This window comes from Schistocerca americana, chromosome 2 (assembly GCF_021461395.2).
Source record: "Schistocerca americana isolate TAMUIC-IGC-003095 chromosome 2, iqSchAmer2.1, whole genome shotgun sequence".
Classification (NCBI taxonomy): Eukaryota; Metazoa; Arthropoda; class Insecta; order Orthoptera; family Acrididae; genus Schistocerca; species Schistocerca americana.
In genome coordinates, this window is record NC_060120.1 from 787,472,852 (window position 1) to 787,492,065 (window position 19,214).

A 19,214-nucleotide genomic window follows, 5' to 3' on the forward strand; every position below is an offset into this window, starting at 1 on the left:
GGAGTAGCAGTCCAGTGTGGTTTATCAGCATTTGGTTTGACTGGAGCTTTCTTTTCATAGCATACAGTGGATCGTGAAAATTACCATTGTACGCTGATTTGAAACTTCGTGTCAAATAAAAACTGATTTCCTGGTAGGAATTCTTACTACGTGTATTTAAAAAATACCAGTATTGCATCAATCTGTAGGCATCCAGGGATACTGTCGTCTCCTGACAGTTCACCTATACAGGGTGTAAATTTTAAGTTGATAAATCAGAATAACTCGAAAAATAAGCTGCACACGAAAAAAAATGTGTAAAATCCAAAGTTGATTATTTTCGAGGGGGACATCTGCTACTGCTAAAATTAGCCTGCCACCCTAGCCCCCTAGCGGCAGGGTGGGAGGCAACTTTAAAATTTCAAATGGGAACCCACATTTTTTATTGCAGATTCAGATTCTACATCAAAAAACTACGTACATTTTGTCTTAAACATTTGTTTTGATTCTTGGTAGTTCGCGCTGTAATTCAAGAAAATCCGTGTTCTCATTTTTGCGTGGAAAATGATTACGGATAAATAAAAAATACTTTTTTACTTCGTAAATTTTTATTCGCTAAAGCTAAACCTCTCCCTCTTTCCCCATAGAGTGGGGTTTGAGAGAGAAGAATCAGTTTTACAAATGTTGACCTATTTGACCAATGTTATTTGGGTCAACATTTGTAAAACTCTAATTCCTCTCTCTCAAACCCCACTCTATGGAGAGACAGGGAGTTTTAGTTGTAGGGAATAAAAATTTACGAAATAAATATTTTTTATTTATCCGTAATCATTTTCCACGCAAAAATGAGAACATGGATTTTCTTGAATTACAACGCGAACTTCCAAGAATCAAAACAAATGTTTAAGACAAAATGTACGTAGTTTTTTATGTTGAATCTGATTCTGCAATAAAAAATGTGGGTTCCCATTTGAAATTTTAAAGCTGCCTCCCACCCCACACCCAGGGGGGCTAGGGTGGCGGGCTAATTTTAGAACAGCAGATATCGCCCTCGAAAATAATCAACTTTGGATTCTACACATTTTTTCGCATGAAGTTTATTTTTCGAGATTTTCTGGTTTGTCAACTTAAAATTTACATCCTCTCTGTCCCACTTACTTCCATCTAGTTTTAATTCCTGTCGTAATTACGAATTCTGTTCCAGTTTGTTACCTGACGGATTTCTTAGTCTCCGTCTCTCTCCTAGCAGTTTCCAAGAGGCGTCTCTCGAGTCCTCGCTGGGCATCCTTCAATATCTGAATGTTTTCCGCAAATATGGCAATACTGGTGATACACATTGACTATAAAACTTCCTTTTCAAACCCATAGAAAGCTCACTTTTGAAAAATTTTGTTTACTCTGTTTATTTCATTCACAATCCATCAATTTGTGATCTTTAACTGCCAAAAATGAGATTATTTCCTAGTTTTATGACTTCATTATACGTCTGTCAACAGTTTTCTTTTTGATGTGTTCCGAGCCTATTACTTCACGCTCATTGTAACTAATTTTCTCCAATAAGTTGTTTCTGTAGTTGTTGTCAATGGGATATGGCAAGGGATAAAAGCTAGGGGTACCTGAAGGAACGTCCAATCATTATGGAAACATCTCCCAGGCTGTGGCTAAGCCATGTCTCCGCAACATCCTTTCTTCCAGAAGTGCTAGTTCTGCAAGGTTCGCAGGAGAGCTTCTGTGAAGTTTGGGAAGTCGGAGACGAGGTACTGGCGGAAGTTAAGCTGTGAGTCGTGCTTGGGTAGCTCAGATGGTAGAGCACTTGCCCGCGAAAGGCAAAGGTCCCGAGTGCGAGTCTCAGTCCAGCACACAGTTTTAATCTGCTAGGAAGTTTAGTTTAAGTTAGATTAAGTAGTGTGTAAGCCTAGGGACCGATGACCTCAGCAGGTTGGTCCCATAGAACTTACCACAAATTTCCAGTTTTTCGGTAATGCTTCCGCACTTGGCCCGAAAGCCTGTGACCATGGCCTTTTGGATGCCAGATAAATCGATCCGTTTCCGCAAAAGGACAACGACTGCACTGTTTACCGCGTCGCCCTTCTACTGCTGTGGCTCCCAACTGCTCTCTGTAAGTGGTTATCGAAAGTTGACGTCAAACAACCGGGGGTGGTCACTTCAGTGTCACTGGGTCGTGTACCATCGTCAGTAGAGCAACAGTAAATTTGAAATTTTCGCCCATATTTAGTATTTCCCAGACCAGGGTCCTCTATTTCTAACTGGTAAGTTTGTAAAATTCCTTCCATTCCACCGTTGTAGCTGCTACAGCAAGGGGCGTAAGATTTGGAATCGCACTGTTTACTTTCAGATAAACATCGTGCGTTTTTCCATAACCAAAATAACACCACTCTAAGAAACTCAGTAGAACGTAGTAGGAATTAAGTTTATTTGCAGCCTGTTACTTTCTACAGCGTGCATTCAGGTCTAAGTGTTCGAAGATGTGTCATCTACGTAGTAAATATGTGGTATCTATTCATTGATGACACATATGGTAAGCCATTTGTCGCAGAAGAAACGATATCTGCTACATAACATTGTGAGGTATTACTTGAGTGTACGAGTACAGGTGAGGTACTGAAATGATGTGAAGGAAGGAAAGTCACACTCTAAGAACCCGTCAGCACTGCGGTCGTTATAGACGTAGAACTCTCTCGGGAGGTAACAGATCCTTCGCGGCCATGATGGAACTGCCAAGACATATTCCTGAAGTGACTTATGAAAGCCACGGAAAAAAAAGACCCAACTGTTGCCACTGCGCCAACGACGTTGTTCTGAAGTAACAAATTCCCAGCTTTGAAATTCAGTCACGTTTTTTCAGCTTCGAATATTGTTTCCAGTTAACAGATACTGCCACGTCCCTTGTGGAATAACGTCTCCTCCACACGCATTTGGTGTCGTTAACACGTCGGTAACGTCGGGCGTGCTGGGCGGATGACGGCAGCTTCACACCTGGGCGAATGACGCACCACAGCACCGCCTAAAAGCATTCCACAGTTGCTGAGCGACAATGGCTCAAGTTCCACACGGCAGTGGCATTTCCTGTCAGTCCCACAGCAAACTCCCCGTCTTATGTAGTTCCCTCCTTGGTTGTTGGACGATAGACATCTTCGACACGTATCGCAATTTATTCCGAAGAATTTACGTTTCATTCTAGTGCAGAGTTATCAGAGTGCTGTTCTCTGCAGTCTTGCAATTACAATGGCAACTATTCTCCTCTAACGTAATCACTCTTGGCCGATTGCATGCTGTCCACCTTTTCCTGTTTTATACTAAAATTATCATATCTACATCAATGCCACGGTCTCTGTAACCCATTTTGCATATACTAGCCCTGCAGTTCCTAGTTAACTGTTCGTGACCGTAGATGTCCCAGTAACCCATCCATTCATCTCGTAAAGCGAGTGAGATGACCCTATGATTAAGCTACACTGAACTCGCATCTTGGAGTACGGCAGTTCAGATACCCGTCCAAGTAGCCAGACTTAAGTTCCACGTGACGTCACTAACTTGCTCAATGCAAATCCCGAGATGGGTCCTTGGATGCCCACCCTTCCCTAATGTGCCCTTGTTGGTGGGACGTTAAACCCTAATTTTCCTTCTTACCTTCCTTCAGTTTCTTCACGTGTTTTCTACAGAGTACTTAATTTTTCATTTCGTACTTCTTCTGTTCAACTAATTTGTAACATTTGTCGGGAGCATCGCATTTCAAATGTTTCAAGTTTCTACAGTAGCTGAGGCAGAAATCCATGATAAACTTCCATAGAGTATAGTCTCCGGACGTATACTTTCAGGAGCATCTTTAGTTCGAGATCTGTTTTAGGGTTTCGTACCACAATCTGTATAAACGGGACCCTTGTCTACCCGACAATTAAAAACACTTTTTCTCAAGAAGGGACAGATACATTAAGTTGAAATTTGTGTCACATATTAAGGTCCAAGGTCCCTTGGCGATAAAAAAATAAAGCTTCTAATGCTTCAATGCAATCTAAAGATATTGCCATTTATGTTATAAATACTGATTCTCGCAATGTCACTCACCAAAACCCGTTGACCAAGAATCATAATATTGGAAAGAAGCAAGGTTACACAATACAAATGAAGGAAAAAAAATGAAAATTCTTAATTTGTAATATCACCACATAATATTTCCCCATTTTTTCCGTCTGTCTGTTCGTCATGTTGACATTTATGTATCATACTAGGGTTTGTGGTCCCTTGGCGGTATAAAGACATTGGGTAGCTCAAATGGTAGAGCACTTGCCCGCGGAAGGCAAAGGTCCCGAGTATTGAAGTGATCCTGAAGCCTCACATCCACGACTACTCGAGGATTTGCTTCTGCACACAAGTGCAATCGCTGTCTTCCTCTACAGATTTTACCCTCTATAATTCCATCTACTACCACGCAATTTTTCCCCGATGTCATAACAACAGATGTCCTACCATCCTATTCTTTTGTCGCCTACTCTGCGGGGAACCTGCTCAATCCTTACCTCATCACCCCACCTAATTTTCAACATTCTTCTGTAGCACCACACCTAAAATGCTTCGGTTTTTTTCCGTTCCGGTTTTCTCACAGTCCATGTTTCAATACCATATTATGCTGTACTGCAAACCTACGTTCTCAGAAATTTCTTTCTCAAAATAAGACCTATGATACTAGCAGACATCTCTTGGCCTCGAATGACCTTTTTGCCAGTGCTAGTCTGCTTTTCACGTCCTCCTTGCTCCGACAGTAATGAGTTATTTAGCTAATTATGTAGTAGAATTCCTTAACTTCATCTACTTCGTGATCCCCAATACCGATGTTAAGTCTCTCGCTTTTCTCATTTCTATTACTTCTCATTACTTTCGTCTTTCTTCGATTTAAATTCTACCCACATACACTGTACTCATCATACTGTTCGTTCATTCAACATATCCTGTAATTATTCTTCATTTTCACTGCGGATAGCAATGTCATCAACAAATCTTATCATTGATAAACTTTCACCTTGAATTTTAATTACACTCTTGAAACTTTCTTTTATTTCTGTCACAGCTTCTTCGATGTATCGATCAACAGTAGGAGAGAAAGACTGCATCCCTGTCTGACGTTTTTCTTAGTCCGAGCACTTCGTTCTTGATCTTCCAGTCTTATTGTTCCCTCCTGGTTCTTGTACATACTGTATATTTTCCGACTTTCTCTTTACCTTACGCCTATTTTACTCAGAATTTCGAACATCGTCCACCATTCATACTGTCGAATGTTTTTTCCATGTTGACAAATCCGATCAAAGTGTCTCGATTTTTCTTCGGTCTTGCTTCCATTATTAACCGCTTTAACCGCAACGTCAGAGCTGTCTCTCTTGTGCATTTACCTTTCCTAAAGCCAAACTTATCCTCTAACAGATCTTCAATTTTATTTTACAAAAATTCTGTTTATTACACCTGTCAGCACCTTGTATGTATCAGCTGTTAAGTTGATTGCGCGATAATTCACGTACTTGTCGTCTCTTGCAATCTTCAGAATTTTGTGGATGACATTTTTTCGAAAGTCAGATGGTACATCGTCAGACTCATACATTCTACACACTAACGTGAATAATCGTTTTGTTGCCATTTCCCCAAATGATTTCCGAAATTCTGATGAAATGCTATCTACGCCTTGTGCCTTATTCGAGCATAAGTCTTCCAAAGCTCTTTTAAATTCTGATTGCAATACTGGATCCCCTTTCTTTTCTATATCGACTCCCGGCGGTGTATTTATCCTTTGTAACGAAGATGAACTGCTCTTACTCGGGGCCGTGAAGCCGTGAATGGATCTGAGCCGTGGCTGACCACAACAAAGCCCCACGCAGCTGTCAGCTTCGATGCAGTGTAACGAACAGTGGCGGCAGCAGCAGAGCGCGCTGTTTACGTACGGTAGGCGGGGCGGACGCAGCCGCCGCTAATCCTCAGCAACTGCCCCGCTGGTGCGGCATTTGCAGTCGCCGCTCACGCACCCAAAACGCAATTTCAGCCCCGCTGCGGAACCGGGGAGCGAGGCTCAGCGACCTCTCTGGCAATGGCAGTGCGACCGCAACGCTTAATACCGCTTGCATCCAGAGCGCAGGGCTGCCCAGTAGAGGCAAGTGTCTCTCCAACCGTCCATTAGTATAATAGCTAACACAGCCCATCAGTGGCCAGAAGCTGCATCCAGAAAACTAGAGGCCAACCAGGAGACTTGGTTAACTCTAATATGAAACCTTAGTGAAATGCGGAGGTGGCAGCGTGGAAAGAAGTCTGAGAAACTGTAGATAAAAAGAGGGAGCAACAAACCTTTAATAGTGGCTAAGGCCAGAGACAAGGCAGCCGAGTATTCCACCTACATTATTCAAGTAAAGAATGAATCGGCATCCACACTCGAAAATGGTACGATTAAAGAACGATGGTAAAAGTAGAATGAAATTTTCACTCTGCAGCGGAGTGTGCGCTGATATGAAATTTCCTGGCAGATTAAAACTGTGTGTCGGACCGAGACTCGAACTCGGGGCCTTTGCCTTTCGCGGGCAAGTGCTCTACCGACTGAGCTACCAAAGCGCAACTCACAGCCCGTCCTCACAGCCTTACTTCCTCCTGTACCTCGTCTCCTACGTTCCAAACTTCACAGAAGCTCTTCTGCAAGCCTTGCAAGACTAGCGGAGACATGGATTACCCAAGGACTGGGCGACGTTTCCAGAATACGATTCTGCAATGCCTGTGTTAAGTTCCCCAGACTGTGGCTAAGCCACCTCTCCGCAATTTCCTTTCTTCCAAGAGAGCTAGTCTTGGAGGTTTCGCAGGAGAGCTTCTGTGACATTTGGAAAGAACAAGCACTAAGGCGTCTACAGCCCTTGTGAAATACATGAAATGTAAAGATTGTAGACACTTGGTTGACGATATAGGGAACAATGTATCTTTCCGTGAGTCGTTCCCAGCTAGCCAAATAGTATGGCGACCGCTTGCGATGAGCGGGAAATACGGGTTCGAGTCAAAGTCTAGCAAAAAATTTCATTGTCATTCCATTATACATCTGATGGCTCCTTATTCGCAACTGCGACTACATTTCAAGTTTTTCCAGAATGTTTCAGAAGGTTTCTTATCAGCGCACACTCCACAGCCGAGTGAAAATTTCATTGGGCTGGCTCTAAGCACAATGAGACTTAACATCTGAAGTCATCAGTCCCCCGCGCAACGGCCTTGCCGCAGTGGATACACCGGTTCCTGTGAGATCACCGAAGTTAAGCGTGGGCGTGGCCGGCACTTGGATGGGTGACCATCCAGGTCGCCATGCGCTGTTACCATTTTTCGGGGTGCACTCAGCCTCGTGATGCCAATTGAGGAGCTACTCGAACGAATAGTTGCGGCTTCGGTCAAGAATACAATCATAACGACTGGGAGAGCGGTGTGCTGACCCCACGCCCCTCCTTTCCGCATCCTCCACTGAGGATGACACGGCGGTCGGATGGTCCCGCTAGCCCACTCGTGGCCTGAAGACGGAGTGCTTTCATCAGTTCCCTAGACTTAGAACTACTTAAACCTAACTAATCTAAGGACATCACACTCATCCATGGCCGAGGCAGGATTCGAGCCTGCGACCGCAGCAGCAGGGCGGTTCCGGACTGAAGCGCCTAGAACTGCTCGGCCACAGTGGCCGGCTAAATTTAATTGGGGGAACATCCCCCAGACTCTAGCTAAGCCATGTCTCCTCAATATTCTTCCAGGAGTGCTAGTTTTGGGGGTTTCGCATGAGAGCTTCTCTGAAATTTGGAAAGTAGCAGATGGATTACTGACGACAGTAAAGCTGCGAGGACAGGTCGTTAGTCGTGCATGAGTAGCTCACTTGGTAGAGCTCTTGCTCGCTAAATGCAAAGGTCCCCAGTTCGAGTATCGATCGGTCACACAGTTTTAATCAATCAGGAAACTTCATTGGAGAAAATACTTTGAGAAACTTCTGAATAAAGAAAACCCAAGAATCAACTCAGAATATGGAGACTCCAGCTAGAACATGACATTGGCTACATCACTGGAGGTAGTATCAGCACTAAGGTAAAGCAAAACATGGAAGACAACTTGGTCAGATTAAATTTCCATAACCTTGGAAGTGTCTCAGTCAAGTAGGAGTTGACTTGGTGAGGCAGGTCTACAAAAAAGGGTGAGAATTCCATAGGAATGGAGAGACAGAACAGTTGTGCTAAAACCAGAGAAAAATGTAAACCTTGTACAAGGTATGTACGAAAGGGTAAGAGGCAGTGTAGGCGTGGCAGAATGGATACAAGTTTGCATCAGGGATCTGCATGCAGCCCATACATCTTTTTGTGCTCATCCTGTCAGAGGAATTCAAGATGAAGCCTCTTGGAGGGTGTCGTTTCAAGACGACATTGTTTTATGCAGCACCAGCAGAGATGGTGTGGGGTGCAAACTGGAAGAATGGAAGTGTTCAATGCAGGGCAAAGGGATTAAAAGCAACAGAAGGAAACAGAGTATTCCTGGCTGAGAAACGAGGAAGGTGACACAGTCATTATGAATGGGAGAGCCAAGGAAAGGTTAGAGCGGTAATTGAGTAATCGTGTGTGTGTGTGTGTGTGTGTGTGTGTGTGTGTGTGTGTGTGTGTGTGTGAATTCCTAAAGGACCAAACTGCTTGAGGTCATCGGTCCCTAGATTTACTAATTGAACTAGCTTAAACTAACGTATGCTAAGGACAACACACACACACACACACACATACACACACACACACACACACACACACACCCATGGCCCGAGAGAGGCGGGAGTGGCCGCGCAATCCGTGACATGGTGCCTCTAACCCTAACCGCGCGGCCACAGCGCGCGGCAGGGTAGAGCGATTTATGTACCTCGGGTCACCTGTGGCAAGTAATGGCTGCATGTATACTGAGATAAACCACAGAGTGCAGTCAGTGGAAAGAAGGCAGACGTAAGGCCATCATTACTATAAGCAGCAGAGATATGGGCAATAACTTATAACCAGTGTAATAGGCTATATATAGGTAAAATGATATTGTGCTGGATGCGTAGAATCAACAGTATGGACCGAATTCCAAGAGAATACATCCGAGCAACCGTAAAGGTTATTTAAGTGCCCAAGGAAGTGCAGGAGAGAAGACCCAGCCCAGTGATATGATCACGAGAAGAGACCAATGCCATGCTTCAAGCACGGCGATGGAGATGGCAGGGGAAGGCTTCATAGAAAGGAGAAGGCCTAAAAAGAGGTGGCATTACTGCATTCGAGAGAACCAGAGGGAAAAACAGTTGACGGAGGACGATACGTAGGACAGGGAAGAAGAGGAAGAAACTTGCCAGTTCTGCGTAAGGCGTTAATGTGAGACACGACAACATGCACTTAGTGCTCTTTTATATTTCTTCATGCAATAAAACTTCATGATGAAATTTATGCTAGGATTAAGTTAATTGCAGGGCAAATATATACCGTTTTCTGAATGGGGCTTGCAAGGAAAGGTCAGGGCTTCCGTTCCGATTGCGACGAGGTTTGGCATATTACGAAGGGGACACTTCCGTTAAAGAATTTAGGGCACTACCCAAAACCAAGGATCCAGTTCGCACCAGAAGGAAATCGTAACAACACCCCAAGGTAAGGAAAACTTCAATTTATGCACATGAGATGCGCAAAAAAAATTGCAAGAATTAGTGCTTTCAATCCGATGTACATATACCTGAGAAGGGAAACCTTTGCTAACTGGCATGATGTCTACAGCAGATAAAAGACTACATAAATTTCTCTCCTTCAGAATTCCCTATCTCAGGAAATATCAGTTTCGTACAGCTACACATACCTTTTGCGTCTGCTTATTATTATTACTAACAGCATCAGTAGTAGTGGTAGCTTTATGGCTAGTATTAACGTCATTACTTCTTAGTCAGAAATGTTACTCCCACTGTCATTAGATACATTCAAATATTTTTTAAATTCTATTAATACCATTTTATTATTAATTATCACACTACAGTCATTGTCATTTCCTAAACAATAATGATGTAAAAAATATAGAATGTGGAAAACCCCTATCCGATGTAAGATGTGGCCCTTATTTGATCCGGTTAAATAAAGAAATAAAACAAACACGCGTCGCAATTAAGCGCCAAAAGAAGTATCTTCATAAATGTAAATCATGTTTGCTTTCCATCGCATATTGGCTAGGAAATATATGCGAACAGGAAGGCGGTTTTCATATAGTGTGCTTGGCGCGGAGGATTCCTCTGCGCCCTCTGCTTCTATGATAAATACCATCTGACGCGCTGTGAAAGGTTAACGAGACGGGTATAAACACAGACTCTACAAGACGCTTTTTCGTATTCATATACTCTAAGGAAGGACATACTTTTCGGAAAAATTCGGGCTCCGCTGAGCGTTAGGCATACGTCGTCCAACTTCGTAGAGACGAACACTGATCAGTTGTTTTATGTATTCCTTATTCATATTAACATTTTATTTAAAATAACAATATGCAACTTTCATGACATCTTTCATTCTTTTATAAAAAGAACGCAAGAAGTGAGATTCAAACCTATCGCGTCGAAGGTAAAATGTGATCCGAATAGAGTCCCTATGTCAATTCCGGCCACCGCCAATCTATCAACACTTTCCCTCCTTAAGTATATTTCTTTGATTTCTCAGACCTGTTTGGTGTTGATATAAAGTTACTTCGAGTGTTCTAACGTTTACGCCCGTTCGACAGTGTCTGCCCTGACCTTGTTAGACGCAAAGCCAACCAACATCATCAATAAATTTTACATTCAACCATACTGTGGCTGCTTATGGTGCTTCTATCGTTAAACTAGATCCTAAAGGTGCTTAAAATTACTAAAAAGCAACGTACCAATGTAAACTGGAAGCCGAAAGAGAGGAAGACGATCTGAAGGGGGAAGGTACAGGTCAAGTGGCGTACAGATCCTGAAAGAAAAGAATGAGAAGCAGGTTATTTACAATATTTGATCAACAGGTAACGCTGCTGTCATTTTACAGCGTCCGCCGAGCACTCTGCAGAAACAGATCTCCTGGGGGCGTGGAAACATGTGGTAAATGCAAAGTTACACAACGGTACTAAAACGAACTTTTAATATGTAGGGAGCCCTACATTTGAAAGACTTCCAGTGCTGATAGTATCGCATACGGATGAAATGCGTTTGCTTTGAAAATCTATTAAGCTGTTCCGCTGTTCAGAGAACGGCTGGGCCAAAGTGATGGAATTCTAGTCGTGTGAGCGAGCTGACTGTATCGGATCCTCCAGTGCTTCCAGTTGACTGGAGCCTTTCTTCGCTGGAACATAACGGCGCGGCGGGGGGTGCGCTGCTCGCGCACAGTCGCCAGTAGCGGAGAGTGCGGCAGGCGGAAGAGCTGTCTGTGGACCCCAGCCGCCTCGAAACTCTGAAAGGAGGAGCCCTCCCCCCTGGCGAAGGCTGCAGCAGCGCTGAGTTATTCGATTCGCGTCCCACATTCCATCGGCGAAGCTCGCCTCACATCGGCACATAAAGCTGCACGTCTTGCGGGCCACAAAACATGGAAACTGGGCCACAACTGATTGGAGACGTACCCAGTGTGTTACGGCCTATCGCGATTTTTCGTTTTATCAAATGATGCAAAGCGTCTAGAGCATCGACGGCCCTGTGGGGCGACTGAATCACGCTATGCCGAGTCTGTATTTCAGGTCATAGGTGGTCGTGACATTACTGTCATATATCGCTTTGCGACACTGGTTCTTTTTTGCTACCATTCCACGGTAATTTTATTTAGAGCATACTGGCCACATTTGCTACAAGAAAAGCTAAGAGTCTTTCTCACTGAGAAGGTGCCATCTAGTGTGGTCCCTCGGTTCTCTTTGGCGGCAGGAGGTGGTCAGTAAATTTCGATAGGAAGAGTGAAGGTCCGTGAAGGGTTGGGCAGTTTTCACGGAAGTAAGGCTGTGGATTGCTTCATGCTTTTGTCAACAGAGGAGCACGTTGCCTAATCCTGGACGGAAGGCGTTGTCCTGCCACTGCCATTCCCAAAGAATAATTGAGCTTGATATTTTGGACTATTCTGTTCGGACATCAAAGGACGAGGCAGCGTGACGGCACGGGGCCACTGTAGGAAGGTCCATTGCTTTCTCTTCAAAACGTGGTGTATCCATTCGAATTGAGTCTCTTCACCATCGTGCTTGAAATGAAGAAAGCGAAGCCGGCCGCTGTGGCCGAGCGGTGCTAGGCGCTTCAGTCCGGAACCGCGCGGCTGCAGCGGTCGCAGTTTCGAATCCTGCCTCGGGCATGGATGTGTGTGATGTCCTTAGGTTAGTTAGATTTAAGTAGTTCCAAGTCTAGGGGATGATGACCTCAGACGTTAAGTCCCGTAATGCTTAATGCCATTTGAACCATTTTTGAAGAAACGGATGGACCGATGGGTCACTGTTCTGGCTCAGTACCAACCTCTTATTTGTAAAAGTGCGTTTGTACACCACCACTGTTAAGTTTCTTTAGTGTTCCCCCGTTTATTCACGAAATAAGCAATATTCTCATCCGTCCCAGTGGCAACAGCAATGATTTGTCCCCTCCATAAAGAGTTTTTTTGAAAGTAGAGAGTTATGGAGAGATCTATGTTTGGTCGTCATTTGGTCCCCGCCCACAGTGGAGTCTCTCATCTTCCGGTCACACATCTCCTGGACACCATTTGGTGCTGATGGAAGCATCATATACTGATTTCGGAGAAACGCAAGTGTCGCAATTGCGGTAGTGTGATTATTATTCGGAGCAGCCCGTTAGTTGCCTACTTTGCCACGCAACTTGATCGCTTAATTTGGTTATAATTTGAGGCACCTTCTTGTACCATTAACTTTGATTTTGCAAGCTGCCCAAGAAGCAGATCTTGTTGCACTTTCTCCATAGATCGTTCCACACTTTTTGCAACCTCCCCACAACGTAGGCATCATTTTGTAGTTTGAGTTGAGTTTTAATTTTAATTGTGATTTATGGTACGTCATTAGAGCAAATAAATATCTTTCAGTCCAATTCCAAGATTCTTAACATTATCATCCAACTTTCCCGTGGTTAGGCTACCCACCAATATTAAATAAAATAGGTGCACACCTAAGCTTGTTCTCATGATGCACAGTGGTCAAACTCAGCGATCAGCTATATCAAGAACTGAGAGAACAGAACGAGCAGCACACTCGCCCATCATTTATGGTTAAATATTTCTTTTATAATGACCACTGCACTATCAGGAACCCAGATTCATGGTTCTGCGATATTTTGGAGATGTTTCCCCTACCATTCATTCAGGTTACCGTAGAGATGAATCAAGATGTTAATTGCATTCCCACTCAGGAAGTGTTGCCTTCTGCATCTTCGTGATGAGTCTCCTGTCTCCTGTGGACACTCCAGACTTCCAAGATGCTCAGTTTACAGGGCTATATGCACCCGTTACTGCTTAGACGAACACTCAGGCACCTCATCACATATCGACTGATTTGCTGAAAGACCCACTCTCCATTTGTGGGACTATTTCGAACATCAAGTGAAACAATAATCCAAAAAAAATGGTTCACATGGCTCTGAGCACTATGGGACTTAACATCTATGGTCATCAGTCCCCTAGAACTTAGAACTACTTAAACCTAACTAACCTAAGGACATCACACAACACCCAGTCATCACGAGGCAGAGAAAATCCCTGACCCCGCCGGGAATATAACCCGGGAACCCGGGCGTGGAAAGCGAGAACGCTACCGTACGACCACGAGCTGGGGACAACAATAATCCACATCTACGGAATTTGGTAGTTCTACAGAATCTAATGACCGATGAGTCACTTCAGATCAGTGTGCCACACCCGAAAAAACTCATACACCCCTTCAACGCCGAACTTAAGTCATTATCATAGTCACATGTGGCCTTACATCGTACTACCATCTACTGAGGGTAACAAATTTTTTGTCCAATGTGCTGCCACTGACGGCTTGTAGTGAGTGTAACTAACGTCTGGGGGAAAGTACCTCTACGAACCGCTTGAGATTCGGCCTTGCTTGTAAGGAGTTTACAACCTGTGTTATCGTGATTAATAAGATGGACGTTTATGTGTTCTAGCTTGAAACAAACTCGGCAGGCAACTGTTACGAGCGACGTAACGTGGGGAAACCAGCGTCGACGATACGCTGACAGCCGAAAACGTGGTAAGGGACGAAGAGCAGGACTGGAGGTAACGTGAGCTCACATCAGAACCAACGCATCCAAAATATTCTTAAACAACAGCACACACAGAGTTCCAGTTCAAAGTGTCAATCTAGAAAGTCAAACATTTTGTATTTGAGAATCAGAGGCTTTTACAGTATCAGCCGATGCAGTGCCAGATCGGGTATTTGTTTCCAGTACCGGGTCAACGGCCATTGCCTTTTGAATTGTTTGCTGCGACCTCTATACTCACGGCCACCGCTTGCGAAACTGTTTGCAGCACATATTCTACCGCTGTTCCTTCTATCTGACACAAGGCTCCTCATTGCTTGTTATTAGAGGTATCACTGTTCTCGCATCAGTTGTTTTAACTCACAGAACTATTATGGACTTTATAAGAGACTGTAGCCTACAAGTACACAATGTAACTAAATTCCCGTTGCAGACTTTAAAGGCAGTTTCCTTACACCAAAACAAGAAGAAATGTTTAGTAAACATCAGTTGTAAAATGTGTTCCTTAAGAGTTAAGAGCACTTATTGATCTTCGATACTATGAAAAAAATATCTTCTATTGCAAGTTCTTTGCTTTCCATGTTTTTGGAAGAGATAGTATGGACAAAAACAAGAAAAAAATGACGAGTAAACATGGCCTCTAAATTGCATACTTTAAAGACCTATGACCACTTTCTCATCTTCACTACTGTGATTCACGTCTCTTCAATTGAACGAGTGTTCATAGCTCTTAAGATGTGCAGGAAATGTATTCGCTGTTGCGAATATAAACCACTATCGGCTGCATATTGGAATGACGACAGTGAAAACCTGTGCCAGCCGCTCGCCTTAACCGCATCGGCTATCCATGCACGAACCACAGCCAGAACCAAACTTCTATACATCGTCGTCCATGCACGTGTACTTAAGATATCGTCTTAAGAGACCAGGTTTACTGGGCTTTTTTCTGTTTTGGAGTAAGGAATCTGTCTTCAAGATCCGTAAAGGGAATTTTTTTACACCCTGTATAACTGGGCGACGTTCAAAGCTTCAGTAACACCTCACGGGCTGTTCGTCGGGCAGTAATGCCGTATTTCTGGACTTTTTCAGTTTTCGTCATTGTATAACCAAAACATTAGGTAGACATTTTATCTGAGAACAAATAAATCTGTACTTTCACTTTTCTCGCCCCCTAGAACCGAACTTCCAAGTGTAAAACACCTCGATAATTTGCGACCTGTTTTAAGAAAATCTATTTTTTCTCGCATCTTAATGTTTATGACATCATATCTCCTGAAATATGTGTACTACACTGATGAAATGCCTCAGATACATTCAGTGGTATATGTGAACACACTCTAGAATTAAAAAGTCATGTCTAACGGGAAGTTTTACTACAAAAACAGTGAAAGTGTAGTAAGCGATAAATATTTTCTTCTTTTTTTGCGGTGCGGGGTGGTGGTAGTGTAATAGTTCTAACGACAGTTTCGAAAGGCTTTGAAATTATGTGTAAAGTTTCCTGGAAGTAGCTGAGTGCTCTGATCCTCAAACACTGGATTAAGATATTCTGGACAATTTGCCCGCCGTGAGTTGTGCTGCCTTTAGACATATACAAAGTTTCTAACTTTAATACATGACTTATTGCGTCAATTAACATAAGATTCCACTTGCTAACGAGTAGGTTATGACAGAATTTTAAGTTTTTAAATTCGGTCAGTTATGACATGAAATACTATCGTACTTACAAACACCGAGTGAGGTGGCGCAGTGGTTAGCACACTGGGCTCGCATTCGAGAGAACGACGGTTTAAAACCGCGTCCGCCCATCCTGATTTATGTTTTCCGTGATTTCCCTAAATGACTTCAGGCAAATTCCGAAATGGTTCCTTTGAAACGGCACAGCCGACTTCCTTCCTTGGTCCCCTCCCACAAATCAGTCAACCAATCCTTAGAAGCTGTCAGACAGGCAACCTACAACTGTGATTGGATTATCAGTGTTCGTTTAGACATTTACTAATACTTATAATCTAAAGAAAAAAACGTACGTTGAGACTTACAGTGACGCTTTTCTTAAGATCTGCTACCAGCTGTTACATTCTCTGTATGTTCTCACACTGTTTTTTTTTCTTTTTTTTTTTAATTAACAGATGCACCACCTGCTAAATGAGGTACTGGCAAATGCTGTGTAGCCAAAGGCCAGTTAAAATATCTTTGGTCGTTGGAGCAGAATGGGTCGATTGGTTAAAATGTATTACAAGATGTGCACGTTGAGAATTTCTTGCAACCCAGTCATCTACACTGCCTCTTTTTTTTTTTTTTCTCCAAGAACATTCATCGCAGGAAACAAATTTTTTTCAGTTCTCTATGTAGAATATCATTACCTGGAATTTCAGCTTGTGCAAAACAGAAACTCTAATCAGAACGCTACCTTAAAAACATCTAGAACTATGGCACTACGCGAGGAGAGGAGAGATGCAGTGTCAAATTAATGGGATGAGTGTTTCAAAAGTTGCTGAAGCCTGTAAATCTCCGAAACACAATCAGTGCATTGCAAGTGCATTGTCATAAATAAAGACCTTTCTCTATCTCAGCAACCACATCAGAGGTGAAATACTGTAGAATCCAGGTAGCGAGGATACTTAAAAAGGCTTCCAGATTGATGTGTTTCAACATGCACATCTCGCTTGGCCACCCAAAAGCGTTCAGTCACACGGAAATGTCTTGAAATCACTTCACTGTATTCTGGACGGTTGTAAGAATATTTCCATTAGATATCCAAAATTTCGTCAAAGCCGAATAGTATAGGTGTACACAGCACATTGTAACGCGAGAAAACGACTTTCTTGTGTGGTACGGAGCTGTGTAATACGCATCACTTCCGCGGATGCGTTGCAGGGGTTTCATTTCTGCACGTTACCATACAGCGTCTCCTTCACTTTCACGACCTGCCGTTTCAAGATAGCTTACTGCTTGCATCTCTGCGGCCCACCTGAGGCTGCGGATATCGATCTGAGGACACGAGTTCGCTTTCAGACTGGAGAGCGGCTCGCTCGAATGACCGTCAACATCGCTTTATGTGGTGAATCTATTACTGGCCAAGTGAATTGATATGTCATGCTTCTCCAAAGTATGTGGTGAATCTATTGGCGGTCAACTAAACTGAAAAGACGTAGCACCCCACTTATTTCTTCGGATGGAAAGCGCTGAAAACGTCCTAGTACCCATTCTCAACACCGGAACGGGAAGGGATGGCGCCCTGCTTAAAACAAGGGACAAGCGTTCGAGAGGAACGGGGACCCACCTTCCTCATTTAGTGTTTCCGGCTAGCGTCGAAGTGCTTCCTGAAATACGAGGGCAGTTCAATAAGTAATGCAACACATTTTTTTTCTCGGCCAATTTTGGTTGAAAAAACCGGAAATTTCTTGTGGAATATTTTCAAACATTCCCGTTTCGTCTCGTATAGTTTCATTGACTTCCCACAGGTGGCAGCGCTGTACGGAGTTGTTAAAATGGCGTCTGTAACGGATGTGGGTTGCAAACAACGGGCAGTGATCGAGTTTCTTTTGGTGGAAAACCAGGGCATCTCAGATATTCATAGGCGCTTGCAGAATGTCTACGGTGATCTGGCAGTGGACAAAAGCACGGTGAGTCGTTGGGCAAAGCGTGTGTCATCATCACCGCAAGGTCAAGCAAGACTGTCTGATCTCCCGCGTGCGGGCCGGCCGTGCACAGCTGTGACTCCTGCAATGGCGGAGCGTGCGAACACACTCGTTCGAGATGATCGACGGATCACCATCAAACAACTCAGTGCTCAACTTGACATCTCTGTTGGTAGTGCTGTCACAATTGTTCACCAATTGGGATATTCAAAGGTTTGTTCCCGCTGGGTCCCTCGTTGTCTAACCGAACACCATAGAGAGCAAAGGAGAACCATCTGTGCGGAATTGCTTGCTCGTCATGTGGCTGAGGGCGACAATTTCTTGTCAAAGATTGTTACAGGCGATGAAACATGGGTTCATCATTTCGAACCTGAAATAAAACGGCAATCAATGGAGTGGCGCCACACCCACTCCCCTACCAAGAAAAAGTTTAAAGCCATACCCTCAGCCGGTAAAGTCATGGTTACAGTCTTCTGGGACGCTGAAGGGGTTATTCTGTTCGATGTCCTTCCCCACGGTCAAACGATCAACTCTGAAGTGTATTGTGCTACTCTTCAGAAATTGAAGAAACGACTTCAGCGTGTTCGTAGGCACAAAAATCTGAACGAACTTCTCCTTCTTCATGACAACGCAAGACCTCACACAAGTCTTCGCACCCGAGAGGAGCTCACAAAACTTCAGTGGACTGTTCTTCCTCATGCACCCTACAGCCCCGATCTCGCACCGTCGGATTTCCATATGTTTGGCCCAATGAAGGCCGCAATCCGTGGGAGGCACTACGCGGATGATGAAGAAGTTATTGATGCAGTACGACGTTGGCTCCGACATCGACCAGTGGAATGGTACCGTGCAGGCATACAGGCCCTCATTTCAAGGTGGCGTAAGGCCGTAGCATTCAATGGAGATTACGTTGAAAAATAGTGTTGTGTAGCTAAAAGATTGGGGAATAACCTGGTGTATTTCAATGCTGAATAAAACAACCCCTGTTTCAGAAAAAAAAGTGTTGCATTACTTATTGAACTGCCCTCGTAGTAAAGGGCCAATTTTCCCCAACGCCGTCCTTTCTAATGAACTCAGAATCTGAGGAACGGTTACCCTCGTTTCCTCCCTTTCAACGCACTTGATAACCATCCGATAACGCGAGAAACAGTTGCTTGGTATGCTTCCCCCCGCCCGTCATATATCCCCCACACAACTATCACCATTCCCATTTTAGCACTTGAATAGCATATTTGGTGGGATAAAGATCCGTCTCCGTAGGTCAGTGGTTAGCGTATTCAATTATTCACAAACAGTCTTAATCGCATTTATTATTATTATACCGCCAACCTGTTTCAACCCGACGTAGGGGTCATCTT

General features: G+C 43.8%; 1 protein-coding gene across 1 annotated transcript in view; it reads right to left on the bottom strand.

The window, feature by feature from the left end:
• Positions 1-19,214, bottom strand: part of LOC124594433 — a 173,182-nt gene that overhangs the window by 66,585 nt on the left and 87,383 nt on the right. The window contains exon 3 of the mRNA XM_047132809.1: positions 10,885-10,958. Within this exon, the coding sequence (XP_046988765.1) occupies positions 10,885-10,958 (74 nt within the window). The remainder of the gene's footprint in view (positions 1-10,884; positions 10,959-19,214) is intronic.